The sequence below is a fragment of the Hemitrygon akajei genome, chromosome 8, assembly GCF_048418815.1.
Source record: "Hemitrygon akajei chromosome 8, sHemAka1.3, whole genome shotgun sequence".
Lineage (NCBI taxonomy): Eukaryota > Metazoa > Chordata > Chondrichthyes > Myliobatiformes > Dasyatidae > Hemitrygon > Hemitrygon akajei.
In genome coordinates, this window is record NC_133131.1 from 10,536,274 (window position 1) to 10,558,158 (window position 21,885).

Consider the following 21,885-nt stretch of genomic DNA (forward strand, 5'->3'; position numbering starts at 1 on the left):
ACCTTCCCCCTCACCTCCCCTCACCCATCACCCTGCCAGCTTGTCCTCCTTCCCCTTCTTATTCTGTCTTCTTCCCCTTCCTTTCCAGCCCTGATGAAGGGTTTTGGCCTGAAACACTGACTGTTTATTCCCCTCCATGGATGCTGTGTCAGCTGCTGAATTCCTCCAGCCTTTTGAGCCTGGTGCTGCCCTGATGCAAGGTTTTGACCTGAAATGTCACGATTCTTTTCTTCAACACTCCCACAGATGCTGCTCGACCTGCTGAGCTCCTCCAGATTCCAGCACCTACAGTCTTTTGTGTGTGTGGGGGGGGGGGGGGGGGAAGAAAGGGTATCACTGCGTTTAGGCGACTGATGACCTCGCGTGGGTTCAAGTTCAACAGTGGGCGTGACAGGGGAGGAGGAAAGGTGCAGCTGACTCATATCGCTTCATATCCACAAATCACATCGTTTCCTCGTGGTCCAGTAGCACATGTTTTGCGGCCCGGCGGTTGGGGATCACTGCAGTAGGGACTTTTAGAAGAGATTTAGGTAGGTGCACGAATGTGAGGAAGATGGAAGAATATAGGCACGTAGACAGCAATGATTAGTTTGGTTGGGCACAACTTTGTGTGGCCTATTCCTGTGTTTTAAGTAGAGAGCGGGTTTGGCTGGAGTTCTGTCTAAAACTTGAGGTGCAATATTGAAGACCATTTTACCGGCTCGCTATCCCTGTGAAGTTTTGAGCGAGTGACTCCTCTCCTGACACCAGATGTCACTCACATCCACAACGATCGAAGCTCTTCATTAGAACCGTCCCCGTAACCTCTCCATCCCCACCCCCCCCCCCCCCCAACCCCATCTCCTTCCTAGAGGAGTTTGTATTGTCCGCATTACCTGTGACCGCGTCGGTTTCCTCCTCTTTCATCCCACAGTCCAAGGTCGTACCGTTTTGGTAGGTTAGTTGCTCATTGCAAATTGTCTGGTGATCAGGCTAGGGTTAGATCGGGGGTGGGGGTTGCGGACGGCGCAAGAGCCTGCTCCACGCGGTATCTCACGAAATAAAAAAACGGACTGGATACCGAGCTGTGGCCAGTTTCCGCCCGTACCAACATCCTCTCGAACAGACCTCTTCCATGCGCTAAAGGTGGCCTCTTGATCTCCCAATCTACCCGCACTGCGCCTCGAAGATGGAGATGAGCTTGGAGAGGAATGAGGACCCTTCACCACACCGACTTGCCGAGTCCTCCAGCATCCTGAGTGTGCGTGTCACTCTGGACATTGGAAAAAAAGTTGAATTTCCCCATGGGGATGAATAAAGTATCTATCTATCTATCGATTCCGCGCGTCGGCAGAACCTCCTGTGTTAGGAGATAAAGACTGGCTTTGTTCGTTGCACGCACGCAGGGGTGTCAAACTCATTTTAGGTCACGGGCCAGATGAACAAAATGCAGCTTCATGCGGGTCGGATCAGTCGGACGCGTGCGAACGCAGCTTTCGGTTGCCTCCGTTTCTTCAGCTGCTCTCATGTGTCTCAGTCTCTGCTATAACTACAAAGTGTTTCACTTTACAAATTCTGTTTCTTATGAAGAAGCCTGCCGAATAAACACCAAAAACCCTGAAAACCTGGTACCTGAATAAACTCAGCATTAGCCATATCATACGCCATAGGCGCTTCGATTACTGGGGCCAGCTTTAATAGTAATTAGATATTATCTCGCGGGCCAAAGATAATTCCACCGCGGGACGGATTTGGCCCGCGGGCCTTGAGTTTGACATATATGGTGAAAAGCATCATTCGCGCCGACCACAGATGTGCTCAGGGTGGCCGGTAAGTATCGCGACTCCTCCGGCGCCAACACAGCACGTCTACCACTCACTAACCCTTCCTTAGGTCTTGGGAATGCGTGCGGAAACCCGAAAGGTACCGGTGAGAACTTACAGATACTGGCATGGTAAATTGTAAGGCTGATCGCTACGCTACTGTGTCGTGTGGGCATGTTACACGGACGACCCCGGGCGCGGAGCGCAGGGTCGGGGGCCGTTCTTGCTGTGGCGAGCGGGGAATCAGTATCCAGGAGCGATGCCAGACTTAGAACTGGCAGGCCTAAGACCCGCGAACCGAGTTTACTCACGCCAGAGTCGACAACCAAGCGGTTTGTTGTGATCACAGGGTCTTTATCCTGCGTTTGCTGATGGAAAGCGGGTGTGTGTAGTGAGTGGAACCCGGGAATGATCGGAAACTAAACGAGGGGATTGAGGCCCAATTCCTGAGGTAAATAGCCAGGTGGGGGGAATTGCCAGAAGGGAACATGATGGGCATGATCAACACAGAAAAAAGCATTTCGCTATATCCCTGGTTGCCCTGGCAATTGTAAATTAACTCAATTCAGTTCAGATAATCAATCACAAACAAGAGAAAATCTGCAGATTGCTGGAAATCTGCGTTTCGGATGGAAACGGCGACTGTACAGTTCTCTTTTCCTAAATGCTAACTGGCCTGCTCTGTTCCTCCAGCATTTAGTGTTTGTTGTTCAGTTCAGAGATACTCGCTTTAATTAATTTTACAGTGGCTTCAGCATAAAGCATTTCAACACTAGATTAGTAGCCCAGCCGGATGTACACACACACACACAGACAGACAGATAGACAGACACACACACACACACACACACACACACACACACACACACACAGACAGATAGACAGACACACACACACACACACACACACACACACACACACACACAGACAGACACACACACACACACAGACACACACATACACACACACAGACACAGACACAGACAGACACACACACAGACACACACACATACACAGACACACATACACACACAGACACACACACACACACACACACACGACACACAGACAGACACACAACACACACAGACAGACACACACACAGACACAGACACACACACACACAGTCACACACACGAAACACCGCCCACCCTGCTCATGGACTATTTCTTCCATTCCCATCCGGGAGGAGGCTACGTAGCATCCACACCAGGACAATTCATTCATTATATGCCGTGCTGTATGATGTGAGCGATCATGGCTTTCCGTCTGACTTTAATCTGAGAAGTGTTAATAAGTTCTTCGAAACTTTTGCCTGTCCATCAACTCATGAATGCCCCGCGACTTTTTCTACCATCAATTTCCCCCCCCCCCCCCCCCCCCCCCCCCCCCCCCCCCCCGTCACTGCAAGATGTTCGAGCTTCTCTTTCCACAGGACGTGTCTCAGAAATCCCAGCTGTCGTTTCCTGGATGATCTTCCACCAAACTCAAAGACAGCTACTTTCCCCAAGCAGTGAGGCTAATTAACACCCCACCCACTAACCCACCCCTCCACACCCCGACCACCCCTACTTTACCATTTCCTGTCAGTCACCTCCATGTACAGACGCTCCTGTGCCTAGTGTCATATGGACATACAATCAATCTATATATATATATATATATATAAGCTATCTTGTGTAGGTATTTATATTTATTGTGTGTTTTTAGTATTGTGCTCTTTGTTTTTGTGCTGCATCGGGATCCGGAGTAACAATTATTTCGTTCTCCTTTACACTTCTGTATAGGAAATCGATTCAACAGTCGCGAATCTCCTTCCTGAAGAGCTCTCTAAATGAGCATCAAAAGGAAAAATCGTCAGTAAGCTCAACGTGAATATGAAAAAAAATAATGGAATTTGTGGAGGCAGCTGAACGTCTCCGCTGAGCTGGGGGGGTGGGGGGGGGGAGCTTTCCCCTTTCATCGGTTGATTGGTTCAAATCAATTATTTGAAACGTTAGATTTTTTTCGGCTCAAAATACTTAGATGGAGATTTGGACGAAGAAACTAATAGACCGGAGAAGTACTTCAAAAGAAAGCACAATCATTGGCGTTTCTCCCTTATTGGTTAACATTTGGGACTTTTGATATCCTTTTCTGATTCTTGCCCGACCGTCACGTTCAGTAAATTCTCCCACCATAGTTGGTGGATATGAGTGACATTTGATGCCGGGAGAGAAGATGCCGCCACAAAACGTCTTGGTGGAAGAAGTGGACGGAACTGTGATCCTTAATTTGCATTTTAAAATTCGGATTGAACATTGGCAGCACGCCCGACTTTGATCGCAGTGATAAACGGTGCAATGTTTATCAGTTACATATTGTCTTGCCCTCCTGCGAAATATACGAGGCTGGCGAAGGGGTAGTCCACGCAGTCCCGGAACCAGGAGAGGGTTGTCCTCATCCCATTACCAGTTCGTCCCAAATCCGGATCTGGAGACTGATTCGGAGCGACGGGAAGGTGTGGTAAATCGGGAACACAGCCGGCTGCGCCGGAGTGATTTGGTAAAATGACGGACGTGGTGCTCGTCGCCCCGAACACCTTCCCCAGCTTGTGTAGAACTTGGGTGGTCTTTCTACAGAGGGTAGCAAAGAGCCTAATACCTGTGAACTTCTGGAAGGAGGCGAGAGGATTGTCACTGGTAGCCGGACCGATGGTGAGTACGTACAACCATAATCATAAAACAATAAGGCATAGTACAGGGCCCACAATGCGATGCTGAACTTTTCATCCGTTTCAGATTAATCTAACCTTCCCTTCATTTTTCTTTCATCCATGTGTGTTCAGATCCATAAGAGTATCTGAAATGCCCCTAATGTTTTACTGTGCCTCTCCCACCACCCCTGGCAGTGCAGTGTAGGTAAACAAAAAGATCATAGCAAGGTAGATTGGTGTCGTGGGCAAAGTACTGGAGAGTTTAACATCGGTAGCTGAGCGAAGGGCGCTGAGTAGGCTACGGTCAATTATGGAAAACCCTGAACATCCTCTACATAGCACCATCCAGAGACAGAGAAGCAGTTTCAGCGACAGGTTACTGTCGATGCAATGCTCCTCAGACAGGATGAAGAGGTCAATACTCCCCAATGCCATTAGGCTTACAATTCAACTGCCAGGACTTAAGAACTTTTTTTAAAGCTATTATTAATGCTTTTTGAGTTAGTGATTTAGATGCATATCATATTATTACTGAGTTAAGTATTGTATGTAATGAGTTTTTGCTACAACAAGTGTATGGGACATTGGAAAAAAATGTTGAATTTCCCAATGGGGATGAATAAAGTATCTATCTATCTATCTAAGTCAAGACTCCCATGGTACGTGAGGTCACGTCAAGAGTCTGATTACACTGGGATAGTACCTATCATTGAACCTGGTTACAGGTGCTTGCAGGCTTTGTATCTTCTGCCCAATGGAAAGGGGAGATGCCCCTCTCTCTGAGATTTCCACTATCCCTGCCTTGGTGATGCCCTCAGCCTGACGTTCAGTTTTAATACTCTTCAGGAACACCTTGGCTACAAGTCTGGATCATGGGCTGGCTGCTCTGTGAGAAGTAGTGACCCCCTTTACTTCCTTCACACTCAACCCCCTTAGGAACCCCAACACTCCTCTGGGCATTATGACCAGCGATGCTAGCAAAAGCTTCCGTCATCATTCTGGGCATCTGTCAATCATTTGGTGTGGGCATGGTAGCCTAGTGATTAGTGTAATGTTTTACAGTGCCAGCGACCCAGGTTCATTTCCCACCACTGTCTGTAAGGAGTTGTATGCTGTCTCCGTGGCTACATAAGTTTCCTCCCGGTGCTCTGGTTTCCTCCCACATTCCAAAGGCATACATGTCAGTAGGTTAATTGGCCACATGGGCTCATTGAGCTGGGAGGGCCTTTTACTGTGCCGCATCTCTAAATCTAAACATTTATCTCATCTCCCAACAACAAGTAATACAGTCCAGGGTGTTTCTTGCAATCTCTTCATTAAAATAAATATATTCTTCTTCTGAAGACCATTTCCCCTACTGGGGCATAGGCTGCTGACAGTAGTTCACTTGGGTCCTTTATCTTGGACCAGTCTTTCAAGTTGTCCTCAGGGGAAGCCCAATTTCTTGGTGTGTCCTTTCTCTGCCAGGCACGAGTTCTTTGGTGTTTCTGTAGCTGTGGATTTTTACAGGATGGGGTCGCTAGCCCCGTGCCAAACCCCCTCCTTTCACAGGCAGGCTAGGGACTGTTTGTGGTGAAGTTTTGCTACTTGAGCGCTGATCCTGTGTTCTTATGGTGGTAGTCCGTGTAAAGGAGATAACAGTAATGAGCTCCCTCATTGCTGTTGGAGGACGGTGCTGGAGCGAGGTTTAATCGAGGCACTTTGTGGATTTGACTGTGGTTCACATTATGATGTGTTTTCCAAGGCTTTGGATTCTGGGCGGCCTGCAGATAATGAGCACTGAGTAGAACTGAATATGGACTCTTTCAATTTTGTGTTTTATATGCTGTGTTTTTGTTGCCATTTGTGCAATTTTGTGTTTTTTTAAACGCACGGGGAGGCGGGGGGGGGGGGGGGTTGTGATGGTGCGCTCGCTAAAAATACTGGACCCAGGTGCGGAGGAGCAGCAGGGTCTCCTGGAAGAGACGGAACCGAGAGGTTACACGTTGGAATCAGAACCTTGGCAGAGCGATACCACGGACGCACCCTGGACACAATGAGCGCCACTAAGGCACTGAACGGGAGACTTCGTTAAATAGTCATCGAACGTGGGGAAACCAGTGCCAGCCACAATTAACTTGACAAGATTAAACCGAAAGCACAAGGGTTTATCAATGCTAGTTAAGACGCTGATTAGCAAACGCCGGTGCTCAAAAAGCACCTGGAAAATCAAAGCTCCACGGCAGGCCACAGGGCACGTGATGGGGGGGGTGGCGGTTGATGTTTGCCTTCGAACTGATTCCATTGCTTTCTTTGTTTTGTGGTTGTCTGTGAGGAGATGAACCTCAGGGTTGTATACTGCATACATACTTTGAAAATAAGTGTGCTTTGAATCTTTAGAATCCTTTGAATATTGCCTCAGTTGCTCAGGCCTACGCAGAGTAAACTCTGTTGACCCTGTGTTGTCAATCGTTGTGATGTGGTGTAATATAAGTCAGTGCTGGTTAACCCACTGGACTAATATCCAAAGGCCTGTTAGGATAGGGGGCAGCACATTGCTTTACAGTGCCAGCAATCAGCAACTGGGGTTCAATTCCCGCCGCTGCCTGTAAAGAGTTTGAACATCTTCGATTTTCTTCTTATATAGCGTGTCGCACCAGACAGTCAGCCATTCCTGTCTGGCGCATGGAATCCTGACGAAGGGTCTCGGCCCGAAACGTCGACGGCTCATTTCAACGGATGCTGCCCGACCTGCTGAGTTCCTCCAGCTTGTTTGTACGTGTTGAAGCGTTGGAACATTCTCCCCATGAACATACACAGGGAGAACGGGAAAACTGGTGTTTCAGTTCCCTCCAACCGTTTAGGGTTAGTGAGTTGAGGGTACTGCTGCGTCAGCCCCAGAAGTGTGGTGACATTGATGACCTTCGCTGATTTGATCTGACACACACTGATAGATAGATAGATAGATAGATAGATACTTTATTCATCCCCATGGGGAAATTCAACTTTTTTTCCAATGTCCCATACACTTGTTGTAGCAAAACTAATTACATACAATACTTAACTCAGTAAAAAAAAAATATGATATGCATCTAAATCACTATCTCAAAAAGCATTAATAATAGCTTTTAAAAAGTTCTTAAGTCCTGGCGGGTAGAATTGTAAAGCCTAATGGCATTGGGGAGTATTGACCTCTTCATCCTGTCTGAGGAGCATTGCATCGATAGTAACCTGTCGCTGAAACTGCTTCTCTGTCTCTGGATGGTGCTATGTAGAGGATGTTCAGAGTTATCCATAATTGACCGTAGCCTACTCAGCGCCCTTCGCTCAGCTACTGATGTTAAACTCTCGAGTACTTTGCCCACGACAGAGCCCGCCTTCCTTACCAGCTTATTAAGACATGAGGCATCCCTCTTCTTAATGCTTCCTCCCCAACACGCCACCACAAAGAAGAGGGCGCTCTCCACAACTGACCTATAGAACATCTTCAGCATCTCACTACAGACATTGAATGACGCCAACCTTCTTAGGAAGTACAGTCGACTCTGTGCCTTCCTGCACAAGGCATCTGTGTTGGCAGTCCAGTCTAGCTTCTCGTCTAACTGTACTCCCAGATACTTGTAGGTCTTAACCTGCTCCACACATTCTCCATTAATGATCACTGGCTCCATATGAGGCCTAGATCTCCTAAAGTCCGTTTCACCGTAGGTTCCAATGTTTCGATGGACCTGTGACAAATGATGGGGTGCCGCGGTAGCGTAGCACCATGACGGCTCGGAGCAACGGAGTTTGGAGCTCACATCTGACGCTGTCTGTAAGGAGTTTGTATGTCCTCTCCATGAATCCATGGGTTTCCTCAGGCTGTTTGGGTTTCCTCCCGGAGTCCAAAGACATACAAGTTAGTAATCGGTCATTGTAAATTGGCCTGTGATTAGGCTAGTGTTAAATTACCAGGCAGGAGGCTTATTCAGCCAGAAGGACCTATTCCGTGCTGTATCTGGAAACAAATAAAATTGAAAAACAAATAGGGCTAATTTTTAATCTTTGGTTAATTATTGATATGGTGAAGTGAGCTGAAATCCCATCATGGCAATGGGGAGAATTTAGAACAAGCCAGAATATAGCAAACAACAAAACAGCAATAGCAAATCAAACCCCATTCTTCCCTCCCTCCCTCCCACACACATGGACATGACAAAACTCCAACCTCCAGTCCCCAGTGACGCCCACACCCTCTAAATATTTAGAGCACAAAACCGAGTTTGCAAGTTTTAAGCTGCTGACGCATTGCAATGGACAAACTCAAAGACTTTGCTCTCCAGGCTGGTCATTCAAATGTTCAGAAAGTTTAAAGTAAATGTCTTATTTTCTTCATGTGATTGCAAAATAACTGTAAAAATGTAGTGAAGTTTGCTGCATATAGTGTAAAGTTTAACCTAGCAGTTTCACAGCCTGTGGGCAATGCTGACAAAGCAGTACTTATTACTAATCACGAGGGAGCTGGGAGACGACGTGCACGATCCCCTAAAGGTTAACTTGCAGATTGAGGCTGTTGTAAGGAAGGCAAATCCGATGTTAGCAATCATCTCAAGAGAACTAGAATATGAAAGCAAGGATGTAATGCTGAGGCATTGGTCAGATTGCACTTGGAATATTGTGAGCATCTTGGACCCTTATCTAAGAAAGATGTGCTGACATTGGAGAGAGTCTAGAGAAGGTCCACAGGAATGAAAGGTTAATATATTAGGAGTGTTTGATGGTTCTGGGCTTATACTCACTGGAGTTTAGGAGGAGGAGGACGGATCTCACTGAAACCTATTGTATCTAATATTAAAGGGGTGGGTAGAACGTGGAGAGGATGTTTCCTCCAGTGGGGGAGTCTAGGACCAGAGGGCACAATCTCAGAATAGAAGGATGTCCTTTTAGAACAGAGATGAGGAGGAATTTCTCCAGCTCGAGGGTGGTGAATCTGTGGAATTCATTGTCAATGATGGCTGTGGAGGCCATGTCATTGGGTATATTTAAAGTGGAGGCTGATAGGTTCTTAATTATCAAGGCCTTCAATGGATATGAAGAGAAGGCAGGAGAATGGGGCTGAGAGGTGTAATAAATCAGCCATGATGGTGGAGTAGAAGAGATGGGCGACGTGGCCTAATTCTGCTTCTAGCTCATGTGGCTTTATGGTCTAATCCATGAATATCCTGTTTACTGGTGCTTATACAAGCACAATATCATCTTAGACCTGATGTAATGTCTGCAGTAGCTCAGTTAGTTTGGTACATCTGTAGGCCAGTTCAGAATTTTGCTCTGCCTTGGAGGTAGGAGTCTGCAGAAAACATGAAAATTGGTGATGTTGTAGATAGAAAGGATGTCTAAGACTAAAGCTCAATATAGTTTAGGTACAGAGCTGGACAGAGCACTGGCAAATGGAATTTAATCCTGACAAATACGAGGCGATGCATTTTAGGAAGTGAAATAGGGTTAACACATATAGAGGAAATGGCGGACCACCAAGGATAGACAGAGGGACCTCAAGTTCATTGTAACCTGAAAATGGCAATACAGCCAGAGGAGATGGCAAGATGCTTTCCTCGATAGGAGGGGACATGGAATGTAAGAAATGGGATGACACCAGAGACTCTATCAGATTTCTACAGAGGTACTGTGAGACCATTCTAATTGGTGGCATCACCGTCTGGTGTGGACGGGCCACTGCACAGTGCTGGGAAAAGCTGCAGGGGATTGTAAACTTAGACAGCTCCATCATGGGCACTAGCCTCCCCACCGTCGATGATATCCTCAAAAGATGGTGCCTCAAAAAGGTGACTTCCGTCATTAAGGACCCCCATCACCCAGAGTATGCCCTCTTCTCATTACTACCATCAAGGAGGAGTTACAGGAGTCTGAAAACATGCAGGCAATGTTGTAAGAAGAGCTTTTTCCCCTCCACCATCAGATTTCTGAATGGGCAATGAATCCATGAACACCACCTCATTGTTTTTGATTTCTTTTTGTTCTACTTGTTTACCTCTTCATACTGAAAATCTCTTATCATAATCTATGTTATATTTTACATATTACAATGTACTGCTGCCACAAAACAGCAGGTTTCATGTCAAATGCCATATGATGATAAATCTGATAGTGATTCAGTGCAAGATGGAGCCAGTGACCAACGTGACTAATGGCAACGCCCTGCAGACAGTTCACAAAAGTACTTCTTTTTAAAAAAAATAGACTTCTACTACTAACCCGTGTATGATTGCAGCCTGTAATTTACATTTTGTTCATGTGTTTTTTTATGCCGACTGAGTAATCTGGCACTTTTGTTGTCTTCGAGGGAATTTGGCGTGGTTGACCGTGAGGTTGGGAACGGAGTATACAGCCTAATGGCAGAGCACGAACTCATGATTGGCTCCATTACTCACTGGTCCTGCCAGTTAAGGCACTGAACAAGATTAAAATCGACCAGGACAGGAGTGGAAGGCGAGCGGGTGTTCGGTGCTACCTGTCTGTGTTTGACTGGTCTCCCTCTCCCTCCTGCTCGCTGCTGCCACAGGAAGGCACAGGGTCTGATTGGCACGGTCTGTGGATTGAAAGTCTCTGCAGGTCATGTTATCGGCTTCTGGTTACACCCTTTATTGCTATTTTGTGCAATTCTGACCGGGCATTTCAGTGCCAGCTTTGCAGATGACACGGCACTAAACTGAACTGAACATTCCTGGACTGCTTCAAGGACTTTGTGGTTAAATGTTTGATATTCTGTGTGTTACTCATTTTGTGCCGTTTACACAATTTGTTCTTTTGTTTGATGTTTTATTTCAACGGGTTCCATGGTGTTTTCTTTACTTCATAGCTGCCTGCGGGAAGATGAATCTCGGGTTACTATACTGCATACCTACTTTGATAAGAAACGTACTTTGAATCTTTGATTATTTTACAACTTTATAAAAGGCTGGTTAAACTGCACTCAGAGTATTGTGCTGGGGTCATTGTGACAGCGCAGTGATGAGGTCATACGTTGATTGGTCACATGGGTGTAAATGGGCGGCACGTGTTCATTGGGCCGGAAGGGCCTGTTACTGTGCTGCACCTCTAAGTAAAACCTAAATATATCGTGGTATGTGTCAGGCAGTATGTACAATGATGATATCGCTCCAACTAACACATGGTGTATCATTCCAGAAAATGCTGGAGGAACTCAGCAAGTCTGGCGGCATCTGTGAAAATAAATAAACAGTCAATGTTTTGGGCTGACACGGTTCATCAGGACTGGAAAGGTAGGGGAGAAGTCAGACTAAGAAGGAGGGGGAGGAGAGGAAGAAGTAAAAGGTGGTAGGTGATAGGTGAAACCGGAAGAGGGGCAAGGGCTGGAGTAAAGAGCTGGGAAGTTGATTGGTGAAAGAAGTAAAAGGGCTAGCGGAGGGGAAATCTGATAGGAGAGGACAGGAGACCTTGGGGGGGGGGGAGAAAGGGAAGGGTGGGAACCCAAGAGGGAAGTGATGGGCAGGTAAGAAGGGAAGGTGTGAGAGGGAAACGAGAATGGGGAATGATGAAGGGGGAGTGGGGAAGAACAATTGCCAGAAGCTGGAGAAGACGATGTTCTTGCCATCAGGTTAAGGGGCTACCCATATGGAATATAGTCTTACAGGTTTCAGATTGCTTGAATTAAAAGGACTGGGTTAAAGAATTACATGAGGCTGGATGGCTCGGGTTCCATCACACACTATTCAGATCTGCCATCTGCTTTCGGGCTTTCACAGGAGATATGTGACTGGTTGTGCTATGACCTTTTTCCTCAGTGAGAGAGAGAGAGAGGGAGAGTAAGCTCTGGGTGCAGGTTCACCTAGGAGTGTTAGTTGTTGGTAGTTAGACAGTGTTTGAATGATGGTGAGAGTGAGAGATGTTGAGAAAGATTGAAATAGATCTGTAAGATGTTGGTGAGATCTAATTTGGAGTATTGTGTGCAGTTCTGACACCTTCCTGCAGGAAAGGTATCAGTAAGATTGAAAGGAGTACAGAGAAACATACAAGGATGTTGCTGGGACATGAGGACCTGAGTTATAGGGAAAGTTAGAAAACAACTTTATTCCCTGGAGCATAGAAGAATGAGAGCAGCTTTAGTGGAGGTATATAAAATTATCAGTGGTGGATAGGATAAATGCAAGCAAGCTTTTTCTGCTGAAGTTGGGTGAGACTAGAACTAGAGGTCATAGATTTAGGGTGAAAGGTGAAATGTTTAAGGGGAACATGAGAGGGAATGTCTTCACTCAGAGGGTGGTGAGAGTGTGGAACAAGTTGCCTGTGGAGTGGTGGATGAGGGTTTGATTTCAACATTTATGAGTGGTCTGGATGGGAGGGGTATGCAGGGCTATGATCCAGATGCATGTCATTTGGATGAGGCTGCATGGACTAGATGGGCTGAAGGGCCCATTTCTGTGCTGTGGTGCTCTATGACTCTATAATTACCTAAACATAATTTTTAAAAAGTAGAGATTCTGCTAAGGTATTTACAAATGAAATCTAAATATATAACATGGACATTGGAATGTTATGGTGAGGCTGTATAAGGCATTGGTGAGGCCGAATTTGGAGTATTGCGTGCAGTTTTGGTTATCAGATTACAGGAAGGATATCAATAAGGTTGAAAGATTGCAGAGAAGGTTTACAAGGATGTTGCCGGGTCTTGAGAAACTGAGTTACAGAGAAAGGTTGAATAGGTTAGGACTTTATTCCCTGGAGTGTAGAAGAATGATGGGAGACTTGATGGAGGTATATAAAATTATGATGGGTATAGATAGAGTGATGCAAGCAGGCATTTTCCACTGAGGCTAGGGGAGAAAAAAACCAGAGAACATGGGTTAAGGGTGAAGGGGGAAAAGTTTAAAGGGAGCATTAGGGGGGGCTTCTTCACACAGAGATTGGTGGGAGTGTGGAATGAGCTGCCAGATGAAGTAGTGAATGCGGGCTCACTCTTAACATTTAAGAAAAGCTTGGACAGGTACGTGGATGAGAGGGGTTTGGAGGGATATGGTCCAGGTGCAGGTCAGTGGGACTAGGCAGAAAAATGGTTCGGCACAGCCAAGAAGGGCCAAAAGGCCTGTTTCTGTGCTGTAATGTTCTATGGTTCTAACATAGAAAGGACAGGCTCTTCGGCCCACAATGTCATGCCGACTATTTAACCTACTCTAAGGTCAATTCCTCCTACATAGCCTCCATTTTTCTTTCACCCACACGCCCATCTAAGCGTCTCTTAAATATCACTAATGTATCTGCCTCTGCCACTCCCAGCAGAGCTTTCCATACACCCACCACTCTCTGTGCAAAGATCATACCTCTTAACATTCCCCCATACTTCCCTCCAATCGTCTTAAAATTACGCTCCCTTGTATTAACCATTTCCGCCCTGGGAAAAAGTCTCCGGCTGTCCACTCTATCAGTGCCTCTTAACATCTTGTACACCTCTACCAAGTCACCTTTCGTCTTCCTTTGTCCCAAAGAGAGAAGCCCCAGCTCACTCAACCTTGTCCTCACAGGACACGCTCTCTAATCCAAGCAGCATCCAGGTAAGTCTCCTCTGCACCCTCTCTAACGCTTCCATATTCTTTCTATAATGAGCTAACCAGAACTGAACACGCTACTCCAACCGTGGTCTAAGTAGAGCTTTATAGAGATGCAGCGTTACCTTATGGCTCTTGAACGCAGAAGGCCAACACACCATATGCCTTCTTCAGGACCCTGTCAACTTGCATGGCAACTTTGAGGGCTCTATGGACTCGCATCCTCTGCTCTTCCATACTGCTACGAGTCCTGCCACTAACCTTGTACTCTGCCCTTCAGGTATGACCTTTCAAAGTGAGTCACTTCACACTTTTACAAATTGCGCTCCATCTGCCACTTCTCAGGGCAGCTCTGCATCCTGTCAATGTCCCATTGGAATCCACAACAACCTTCTCCGGACCCCTTGCTTAATGGTATTGGTCTATGGCATGAAAAAGCTTGGGAAACCCTACTCTGCCCTATCCACAGCACCACCGACCTTAGTGCCTTCTGCAAACTTACCAACTCACCCTTCCACTTCCTCATCTAAGTCACATTCTAATGAAAATAACTTTAAAATTTGTTCTGTGTTCTTATTCAGCTCAGCGTTTTCACATCAACATTTCCAGACAAAGGAGACTCTGCTGATGTGTCAAGGCCACAAGAAAACATCTTATTAGAACTGGCGTGAATACAATACGGAAAGAAAAACAAATGTCTACAGTAGTAAATCAAAATAATTCTTAGCATCCTTTAAGCAGGCTGATCTGTGCGTGTGGGAGGGGAGCCACAGATCCGACGATCTCACACACAGCCTGCTTCTCCCTCTCTCTCACTCTAGCTCTGACTCGACACACTTGTCCCTGTCTCCTTAGCACTAGCATCAGCCGTGGCCCTGCCTAAGGCAAAACCGTCCCACTTGCAAAAAGAAAATTCCCTGTTTTATACCCTTCAAAGCCCCTTACACTGGCACTTTTCCATCCCTTAGTGCTGTCAGCTGCACCCCCCCCCCCTTTATCTCTTACAACCTTCAGCCCAGACAAACATGTTTTCACCACCTAACACTATTATGGCTGCAGACTTGTATTTCCTTGACTTTCTCAAAACATTGCTCTAGACTGTCTCTCGTGTAGCTTTTCAAAACAATCCCACTCCAAGCTAGCACTGTTTTGTCTTACAGGCTTCCATTTCATTTTAACATATACCAAGGAGGAATCACATTTAACTCTTTCCTTACAATCATTTATAAAAATCACAAAAAGCAGGGGTCTCAGAACAGATCCCTGTGGAACATCACTAATCACTGACCTCCAGATAGAATATGCTCCAAGAATCAGAATCAGGTTTATTATCACCGGCATGTGACGTGAAATTTGTTAACTTAGCAGCAGCAGTTCAATGCAATACATAATCTAGCAGAGAGAGAAAAATAATAATAAATAAAATAAAACATAATACATAAACAAGTGCATTAATTACATATATTGAATAGATTTTTAAGATTTGCAAAAACGGATATATTGTATATTAAAAAAAGGTGAGGTAGTGCCCAAGGGTTGAATGTCCATTTAGGAACTGGATGGCAGAGGGGAAGAAGCTGTTCCTGAATTGCTGAGTGTGTGCCTTCAGGCTTCTGTACCTCCTACCTGATGGTAACCATGAGAAAAGGGCATGTCCTGGGTGCTGGAGGTCCTTAATAATGGACGCTGCCTTTCTGAGACACTGCTCCCTAAAGATGTCCTGGGTACTTTGTAGTCTAGTGCCCAAGATGCAGTAGCCCTCCCCCATACCAGACAGTGATGCAGCCTGTCAGAATGCTCTCCCTGATACACCTGTAGAAGTTTTTGAGTGTATTTGTTGACATGCCAAATCTCTTCAAACTCCTAAAGAAGTGTAGCCGCTGTCTTGCCTTCTTTATGACTATATCGATATGTTGGGACCAGGTTAGATCCTCAGAGATCTTGACACCGAGGAACTTGAAGCAGCTCACTCTCTCCACTTCTGATCCCTCTGTGAGGATTGGTACATGCTCCTTCGTCTTACCCTTCCTGAAGTCCACAATCAGCTCTTTCGTCTTACTGACGTCGAGTGCCAGGTTGTTGCTGTGGCACCGTTCCACCAGTTGGCATATTTCACTCTTGTATGCCCTCTCATCACCACTACCCTTTGCCTTCTGTAGTAAGACAATTCAAAATCCACACAGCCAATTTTCCCTGGATCCCATGCCTCCTGACTTTCAGAATGAGCCTATCATGAGGAACCTTAAATGCTTTACTAAAATCCAGACACACCACATCCACCACTCTACCTTCACCCATTTGTTTTGTCACTTCCTCAAGAAACACCATCAGGTTTGTGAGGCATGACCTGTTCTTCACAAATACGTGCTGACTATCCCTAATGAGACTATGCTTCTCGAAATGTTCATAGATTTTGTCTCAAACAAGAGGAAATCTGCAGATGCTGGAAATCCAAGCAACACACACAAAACGCTGGAGGAACTCAGCAGGACTGCTGAGGGGTTTCGGCCCAAAACCTCAACTGTTTGCACTTTTCCATAGATGCTGCCTGGCCTGCTGAGTTCCTCCAGCGTTTTGTGTGTGTTGCATAGATCTTGTCTAACAATCCTCTAAGAATGCCCATCAGATCTGGTGGTCTATCTGTTCCCACCGCTGTCCATAAGTAGCTTATATGTTCTGCCCATGACTGTGTAGGTTTCCTCCTGATGCTCTGGAGGAAAGATGTACTGGTTGGCAGGTTAATTGGTCATTGTAAATTGTCCTGTGATTAGGCTAGTGTTAAATAAGAGGTTGCCGGGAGCCACGGTTCGAAGGGCTGGAAGAACCTGTTCCTCACTGTATCTCAGTAAATGAATAAAGTATTAACTTCCTTGAACAACAGTTGCTGTCCTCCAATCCCTTGTTGTCTGTGGCTAGAGGAGACCCAAAGATCCTTGTCAAAGAAGTAGGAGAAGTTAGAGCATGAGATAAAGAAATGCAGAAACAGTTTTCACGGTAAAAGTAACTGAACTAACCGAGTGAAGGCAAGACTAGCAATAGAGCTGATAGACATGATGGTTCTTCTGATCTCATGGTGGAAGCAGATGAGACGTCCCGAAGAATTGAACAGGTATTTTGCATCAGTTTTTGTTCCAGGTGATGCAAATAACATAGGAATATAAATGGGGAATTGGAGAAGAGAGATGGATTCAGGGAAATCTATTATCAGCAAGGCAGCAGTACTGAGCAAGTTGTTGGAACTGTGGGCTGACAAGTCATAATGTCCTGATAGACTTCAGTCCAGAGTCTTAAAAGGAGTGGATACTGAGATAATGACTGCTTAATTTTCTAAAATTCCCCAGGAAATAGGAGCAGCAGTGGCCCACTATGTCTGTGCTGACCATGAAGCCACTTTAACTAATCTCATCTGTCTGCTTTGGTGACGGGGTGGGGATATGTCGCTATTGAAGGAGGTCTAAGGTGCTCCTTCCCTCTGCTAGCTTATAGGTCACCCTTGGGCAAAGGGTAGCACCTGCTTAGGCCCCAACCCCTGCTGGATCAGGGTCATGTGAAGCCATGAGAGCAGGTGGCGGATGGTCGTATGAGCAGCCGGTGCATATCACAGGTCCTGGTGACGTAAACACTGACGCCAAGCAGGCAAGCTCTGAAGAGTACTGATTATGGCTGGGGTCACCCGTTTTGTAAAGACACTGCCCAGAAGAAGGCAATGGCAAACCACTTTGGGAGAAAAATTTGCCAAGAACATTCATAGTCATGGAAAGATGATGATTGCCCACTTCATACTACACAGCACATAACAAACAAACATATGTCAGCACATGGTCCATATCCCTCCATTCACTGTCTATTCACAGCTGTGTCTAAATACCTCTACAGCAGCGCAGTGGTTTGCATAATGCTCTAATCCAGAGGTTGATAGGTTCTTAATTTGTAAAGGCCACAAAGGTTATAGGGAGAAGGTAGGAGAAGGAGGTTGAGAGCGACAATAAATCAACCATAAATCTGATGGAACAGAATCGATGGGCCAAATGGCCTAATTCTGCTCCAATGTCTTATGGTCTTCAAATGTCAGAGCAGACTTGATGGGATGATTGGCCTAATTCTGCTTTGCCTTATGGTCAAATGGCACAATTGCAGAGTGAGATGTTTAACTGCAGGCTCATATTTACCGTTCACACAGCATCACGAACAAGAGTACATTGCTATTTGTGAGAACTCACTGCTCAAGGATTTGATGGCACAATTCTAGTACCGTGAAAGTGACGGCAGTTCTGCACTGTGGAACTTCCTGAAAGATCTCTAAAAATGACTCCCTTTCACCAAGTTGTGTCTTTCCTCCTTTGCAGAAAAGCCCCCCCCTGTTTTCCGAGTGAATTGACTGAACTGTGCTTCTCTTTTGTTGACAGTTTTTGACACAGTTGATGGTGTTCTGCATAAACATTGTCAGCACTGTATTCTGCGGACACTTGGGGAAAATCGAATTGGATGCTGTTTCACTTGCTACAACGGTGAGTTCATCGAAAGTGTGTGTCAGGTTTAGTTTATAGTTAATATAGTGCTTGTACAATACAGGCAATGGATTGCAAAGTTCATACGGTACTGTAGGTGTCACATGTAAATGCACGCAGTATATGGAATAAGGTAGGTGATCTTATGGCACAGTTAGAGATTGGCAGGTATGACGTTGGAGTCAGCACTGAGTTGTGACTGAAAGAAGATCATAGATGGGAGCTTATCACCCAAGGGTACACATTGTATCAAAAGGAGAAGAGAGGTAGGCAGAGAGGGTAGGATGGCTCTTTTGTGAAATCAAATCCTCAGAAAGAGGTGACATAGGATTGGAAGATGTTGAATCTGTGTTGGTAGAGTTAAGAAACTAAGGTTCGTCTGTCGTCATCGATGAAGACCTCAACACCATCAGTACTTATTACGAGGTCGAGTTGCTTGCTCGATGATCCATGGATGGAGGGCGGGCAAGGGAGCCGGCCGGATTCGAACTCGGGTGTGATGGTGTTGAGATTAGTGCTTGATTTAGATTTAAGTGAGGAAGAGTTGTGCAGCGTCAGCCTCAATCTCTCTTCCCAATTCTCATCTGGACCCAGTGGCAAGACAAGAGTGGAGACGGCTGGAGATGGTTAAGAAACTACAAGGGTAAAAAGACCCTGATGGGAGTTGTATTCAGGCCTCTAAACAGTAGACAAGATTTGAGATATAAATTACAATGGGAGATAGAAAAGGCATGTATTAATGGGAATGTTACAATAGTCATGGGGGATTTCAATATGCAAGTAGATTAGGGAAAAATCAGATTGGAGCTGGATTCCAAGAGAGGGGATTTATAGAATGCCTACAAGATGGCTGCTTGGAGCAGCTTGTGGTTCAGCCCAGTAGGGAAAAGGCAATTCTGGATTGGGTGTAATGAATCGGATTTACTTAAGGAACTTTAGGTAAAGGAACCATTAGGAGGCGGTGATGAAAATACAATAAAATTCACTCTGCAGTTTGACAAGGAGAAGATAAAGACATCAGTATCAGCATTACAGTGGAGTAAAGGAAATCTTGAGGCATCAGAAAGGAACTGGCCAAAGTTGATTGGAAGGGGACACTAGCAGGGATGATGGCAGAACAGTAATGGCTGGAGTTTCTGAGTGCAATTCTAAAGGCACAGGATGGAGAAGTATTCCAAAGGAAGGACGGGGTAAACGTGACTGACAAGTGAAGTCATAGATGGCATAAAAGCTAAAGAGAGGGTATATAATATTGCAATAATTAGTGGGAAGTTAGAGGATTGGGAAGATTTTAAAAACCAACAGAAGGCAACTGTAAAAAACCATAAGGGGAGAAAAGATTAAATATGAAGTTAAGATGGTAGGAAGGTAGGAATAAGGTAGATGAACTTGTAGCACAGTTGTGGATTGGCAAGTAAGATGTTGTAGACATCACTGACTCGTGACTGAAAAAGGACTATAGCTGGGAGCTTTAGGTCCAATTGTATCAAAAGGACAGGCAGGAAGGAAGAAGAGGCAATGTTGCTCTGTTGGTAAAAAAATGAAATCATAGGATTGGAAGGTGTTGAATCATTGTAGACAGAGCTAAGGAATTGAAAGGGTAAAAAGACCCTGATCGGCATTGCATACAGACCCCGAACCAGTAGTAAGGATGTGGCCTACAAATTGCAATGGGAGATAGAAAATGCATGCCAAAAGGGCAAAGGTTAGAAAGGTCATGGGGGACTTCAATATGCAGGTAGATTGGGAAAATCAGGTTGGTACTGGATTCCAGGAGGGGTAATTTCTAGTGCCTACAAGATGGCTTTTTAGAGCAGCTCATGGTTGAGTCCAGTAGAGGGTCACCTATTCTGGATTGGGTGCTGTGCAATGAACCAAAATTGATTAGAAAGCTTAATGTAAAAGAACTTAGGGGAAAAGTGATCATAATGTGATCAAATTCACAGTGAAATAGCGAAAGTCAGATGCATCAGTATTACAGTGGAATAAAGGAAATTACAGAGGCATGAAAGAGGAGTTGGCCAGAATTGATTGGAAAAGAACACTGGCAGGGATGATGGCAGAGCAGCAATGGCTGAAATTTCTGGAAGCAATTCGGAAGGCACAGGATATTTACGTCCCAAAGAGGAAGAAGTATTCTAAAGGAAGGATGGCACAACTGTGACTGGCAAGAGAAGTCAAAGCCAGCACATAAAAGCCAAAGAGAGGGCATATAATAGAGAAATAATTAGTGGGAAGTTAGAGGATTAGGAAGCTTTTAAAATCCAACAGAGGACAACTAAAAAAGTAACTTAGAAGGTAAAGATGAAATACGAAAGAAACCTAGCCAAAAATATTAAAGAGGATACCAACATTTTCTTCAGATTCATGAAGTGTAAAAGAGCGGTGAAAGTGGATATTAGACTGCTGGAAAACAATGCTAGAGAGGTAGTAATGGAGGACAGTGAAATGGCGGATGAAATGAATAACTGTATAAGTATTTTGCATCAATCTTCACTGTGGAAGACACTAGCTGTACGGTGGAAGTACCAGGTGTCAGGGGTCATGAAGTGTGTGAAGTTACCATAAGTAGAGAGGAAGTGCTTGGGAAACTGAAAAGTCTGAAGGTAGATAAGTCACCTGGACGAGATGATGTAAGCCCCAGGGTTCTGAAAAAGGTGCTGAAGAGGTCATGGAGGCAATAGAAATGATCTTTCAAGAATCAAGGGGTTCTGGAATAGTTCCAGAAGACTGGAACATTCTAAATGTCACTCCACTCTACAAGAAGCGAGAGAGGCAGAAGAAAGGAAACTGTAGGCCAGTTAGTCTGACCTCAGTAGTTGGGAAGATGTTGTAGTCAATTATTAAGGATGAGATCTCAGGGTACTTAGAGACGCATTTTAAAATGGGCTGTAGTCAGCATGGTTTGCTTTAGGGAAAATCCTGCCAGACAAATCTGTTGGAATTATTTGAAGAAATATCAAGCAGGATAGACAAAGGAGAAGCAGTTGATGTTGTGTGCTTGGACTTTCAGAAGGCCTTTGACAAGGTGCCGCACATGAGGCTGCTTAACAAGCTACGAGCCCATGGTATTACAGGAAAGATGCTAGCATGGCTGATTGGCAGGATGCAAAGAGTAGAAATAAAGCGAGCTTTTTCTGGTTGGCTGCCAGAGAATATTGGTGTTCCATAGGGGTTTGTGTTGGGACTGATTGTTTTTACATTACATGTCAATGATTTGGATGATGGAATTGATGTTTTTCTTGTACGTTTTGCTGATGATATGAAGATAGGTGGAGGAACAGGTAGTTTTGAGGAAATAGAGAGTCTATAGAAGGACTTAGATTAGGAGAATTGCAAAG

At 45.3% G+C, this 21,885-nt stretch overlaps 1 protein-coding gene and 1 long non-coding RNA gene across 7 annotated transcripts in view; both read left to right on the plus strand.

Moving 5' to 3' along the window:
- Window positions 1-1,791: 1,791 nt before the first annotated feature.
- LOC140731629 (multidrug and toxin extrusion protein 1-like) overlaps window positions 1,792-21,885 on the plus strand; it is a 63,635-nt gene continuing 43,541 nt past the window's right edge. The window contains exons 1-3 of one of the 6 annotated variants that reach the window (XM_073053217.1): window positions 1,792-1,809; window positions 3,590-4,498; window positions 18,443-18,544. In XM_073053217.1, coding sequence (XP_072909318.1) covers window positions 4,352-4,498; window positions 18,443-18,544 — 249 coding nt within the window. In that variant the 5' untranslated portion in view covers window positions 1,792-1,809; window positions 3,590-4,351. The other 5 variants (XM_073053218.1, XM_073053219.1, XM_073053215.1 and 2 more) reach the window with 5 other exon arrangements.
- LOC140731630 (uncharacterized) lies at window positions 7,847-11,445 on the plus strand. The gene is made up of 2 exons (XR_012099879.1): window positions 7,847-8,290; window positions 10,817-11,445. It is a non-coding gene; the product is annotated as an uncharacterized lncRNA (long non-coding RNA).